The 3,955-nt window shown below is 34.0% G+C and overlaps 1 protein-coding gene across 1 annotated transcript; it reads right to left on the bottom strand.

Moving 5' to 3' along the window:
• Positions 1 to 279: 279 nt before the first annotated feature.
• LOC111679099 (adult cuticle protein 1-like) lies at positions 280 to 981 on the bottom strand. Its single transcript, XM_023440595.2, has 2 exons — positions 904 to 981; positions 280 to 833 (listed from the first exon to the last, which is right to left on the bottom strand). Exons 1-2 carry the CDS (start codon positions 907 to 909, stop codon positions 465 to 467), a joined length of 375 nt encoding a protein of 124 aa, XP_023296363.2. The 5' UTR covers positions 910 to 981; the 3' UTR covers positions 280 to 464.
• Positions 982 to 3,955: the final 2,974 nt, after the last annotated feature.

Genomic DNA, 3,955 nt, shown 5'->3' with positions numbered 1-3,955 from the left:
CTTTTTATATTTTGAAAACACTCGTCTCAACTCCACATATATTTCTAGCGATATGATAACTGATTTTTTAATTTTGTTTAAATTTATAGTATGTTGCCAATCTTGTCAGTCAATTATAAATCATGTATCATGTTATCACTGAAGACCCCGTTTAATAAATTTTAAGTTATTACGGATTTTTCCACTTCAAGTTTTAAACGTATTCTTTTTCCTTTGAAGATTTCCTCTAGCTCTAGTCTAGATTTTTTGACCAATTTAAATGGAACAAATCGTACGATATTCATTTTACGTCATAATTTATTGACAACTGAGCAAAGAAATAACAAAATAATATCTTAATATCTTAAAGTAAAATCTTAAGGTTTTGTATTAAAACCTATTAGCACCACATTGACAGTTCTTTTTTTCAAGTTCAAGAATCAAAAATAAATATTGTCTACTTTAGTTTCAATAAAATCATTTGCTTAGAGGGTACCGGGGGCAGGAGCTACATTAACATTAGCTACCGAGTTTACGTGACCAGCCAAGGGAGCGGTGTGAACAGCACCACGAGTTTTAGCAACATAACTAGCGGCACCGCCAACAACAGCGGGTACAGCGGCGGGAACGGCAGCATGAACAGCAACGGGAATAGGACCTGGTCCCTGTACGGAGATAGCTGCTGGTAAACCAGCTGAAGGACCAACAACAATGGAACCACCCCAAGGCAAACCAAGGGGAGATACAATGCCGCCAAGAGGACCAGCGACTTGAGTCACTACACCTCCCCAAGGAATAATGGATGATTGAACACCCAAAGCCAAGGCCAAAGTAGAGAAGATAACAATAGCGAACTGTAAAAATAATTAAAGGATATAAATTAAACTAAAAGATTTTTACAAATTTGTGCCATAATCAACTTACTTTCATTTTTAAAGGGAAGGTGTGTTTAATTTTTTGTTTTTAGAAAACTAAACTATGTGTTGCTGTTTTCAACTCAAGTTCTCTTCTGATTTCATTAAAGAAATTCCATAGTTTTTATACAAAAAAAAATCATAATTTTCAAAATAAAAATATCTGATTAAGTAATTGCCATACACATGTACAATAACTTATTATATTATAAATTTTTAAGAAGTAAAATTACAAGTCCAAGAGAGTTTATTTTGTAAATCCCTTCCCCTCACTTCACTTCATTTTTCATATAAATTAAATTGTTTTTGTATTTTTAAAAATTTGTATTTTCAACGCAAGTTGAGGGGGCAATACAATACTAATTAAGTAAATATGGATTCTATAAAAGTGTAAATTTTTGTTGCTGTATTAATTTAAAAAAAAATTATTTTAATGAAACATTAAGATAAGAAGAATTTGAATTAAATTCCAATTGTTTTAATAAAATATATTTAAAATCAACATTACATTAATTGTACAACTAACTGTAAATGTTCGTTAAATTAGATCATTTATGAGCAACTCCCTCACTACACTAATAGAAAAAAGATAGATAATTATAAAAGACAAAAAAAAAAAAAATAATAATTCAGAAAGTAGGATAGAAGGGGGATCATGCGCCAAGGGGCACATATCGAATAACTAGAAAACCAAATAATTTTGTTTGTGATTGGAAAAAACTTTCGTGTTATAGAATTTTAATAACAATAAGACCAAAAAAAAAGAACTTCCAAAGAAGCGAAAACTGAGTAGAATTTATGCCAGGAAGTGTTGAAAAAGACCTGAAAAAGTGATCATTTCATCATAGGAGGGATGTCCTTTTTATTTGATTTCAAATTCACTACGTCTGAAGTCATTCTGTTTATTTTCCTTTTTTGGAAGTTATTAAATGCAATAGAAAAAAAATTTCGCTTCTTCGGAAGTCATTAAACATCACTTCCACACAAGGTAAAAAAATTCACTTAGTGGTACTTTTATTTTAAGAAATTAATCTGAATAAATCCTAGTGTTATATTGGTTGATTAAGTTATCTATGCATCACCAATATCTGAAGGAATTTTTGATTCTGAAGACTCTATTATAGTCTATTTTTTGGCCAATATAGCCGGATGGTTGGCGGCAGACTGATGGCAGCAGGACTATATGTTCTTGATCTCCACCAAACAGAAATAAAGTGTTCAGAGCTCCCGAAGGACTAGATCTTAGAGCATATTTTTATACCCTACACCACTTTAGTGGGGAGGGGTTGTGCAGATGCTTGTAACGCACAATAATATTGGACCTAGACCCACCTTACAGTATAACAATCGGCTCAGAATCATTTTCTGAGTCGATTTAGCTATGTCCGTCCGTAAGTCCGTCTATGTAAACCTTGTAATCAAACTACAGGTCACAATTTTAAAGATAATTTAATGAAATTTCGTACATGATCTTGTATTACCCCAAGGATGGTTAAGATATGTACTTTATTTCACAATGCCCTATACAACTGAACCCCCGAATAGGGCTTGTAAACCTTGTAATCAAACTACAGGTCGCAATTTTGAAGATAATTCAATGATCTTCTATGATACCATAGACAAAGCCTATTGAAAATGGTTAAGATTTCACAAAGCTCCATACAACTAAACCCGCCGAATAGAGCTCTTAAGTTGATAACTATGTTTAATATACTCGTATCTCGACAAAAATCTGCAAAACCAAATTCTATACTAGTCATGATAGCCCTCATGAACTTTATAAAAAGACCCTTCAAAATTTGACTCAAATGTCCACAATTTTTTTTCAACATAAAATGGCTTAAGCATATATGAGACAAGGTACAATTCAACTAAAATGCTTTATTATAAAAACTAAATCACATGTTATTTTTGTAGCATGTATAGGGTGTTATATGGTTGGATTCGCCCTACTAATATTTCTTAATTGTTTTTGTATGGTATAAATTTTGCGCTTTTCCAACTTTTCTGCGAATAATTTAAATTAGCTGTAAAGATCTTTCCCCCCGGAGGCACTTAATCTGATAATATGGATGGTCAGTTGCCACATAACAGTACACAGGCGCGGTTATAACGTCTCATAAAGGGCGGTTTCCACACTCATAACACGATATCTTAAATCCCTGACATGATAGAGATCAGATAAGAACCCAGCGCTTCTCTATCCTTTAGAAAAGTATAACTTGGTCTCAGGGTTTATACCTTTTCAAAATTTGTCGGCCTAAATTATTGGGCCAGACTCTCACTCTTATAGACTGTATCAAATGCCACATAAAAATACTATACGTTAACTTTCACAAGTGGTAAAACAAGGTTTATGTCTGAATCAAAACATATTTAACTTCATGGTTATTTTCGGAAAGGAATCTTTTTCCAATAAAAGTGTAGAATTTGTTAATCTCTCATATCCTGTGGGGATACAGATAGAATTGAGGATATTGTTATATCGTCTTCGAATCAAACGAGGTTTATATACATAGGTGTGTAGATCTTAAACAGGGAAACCTAGAGTGAAAAACTTTAGGTTGGTTTAGGTTAGCAGGTCGTCCTCGCGATGTCTTGATTGATCCCATTGTGATACCTGAAACGAGAGAAAACGGTCAGCGTTTAATACACTTCGACCCAAATACTCTCGTTCCCTAAACCGAACCAGTTTGTCGCACCAATATAGTAATCTATCTTTCGGATGTTGATCTCCAATAGATCCGCTCATGCAAAAAGTAATTACTGCTAGGTCGGGACAATGTCAGAGGGAGTGAGTTATATTATGTTCTTCCTCTTCATCCTGGCAGTTCCTGAAGTCATTACCGAAGTCGTTTCCGAAAGTAAAAGTCCATCGCCACCACTGTTTTGATTTTGAGACATCGGTGAAGACCTTATACGGTACATCATGGAAGATTGTTTCCATCACATTCCATCACACACCACCCCATCACAGATTTTGATGGGGTGGTGCGAAGGGCCCTTGATGTACGAAGGATACTCTCAAAGCTTTTACGGTATCAGGCCTTTTGTACAGACTT

Source organism: Lucilia cuprina, chromosome 2 (genome assembly GCF_022045245.1).
Source record: "Lucilia cuprina isolate Lc7/37 chromosome 2, ASM2204524v1, whole genome shotgun sequence".
Lineage (NCBI taxonomy): Eukaryota > Metazoa > Arthropoda > Insecta > Diptera > Calliphoridae > Lucilia > Lucilia cuprina.
Note: the sequence above shows the minus strand (reverse complement) of the source record. Positions and strands in the feature narration are given on the sequence as shown.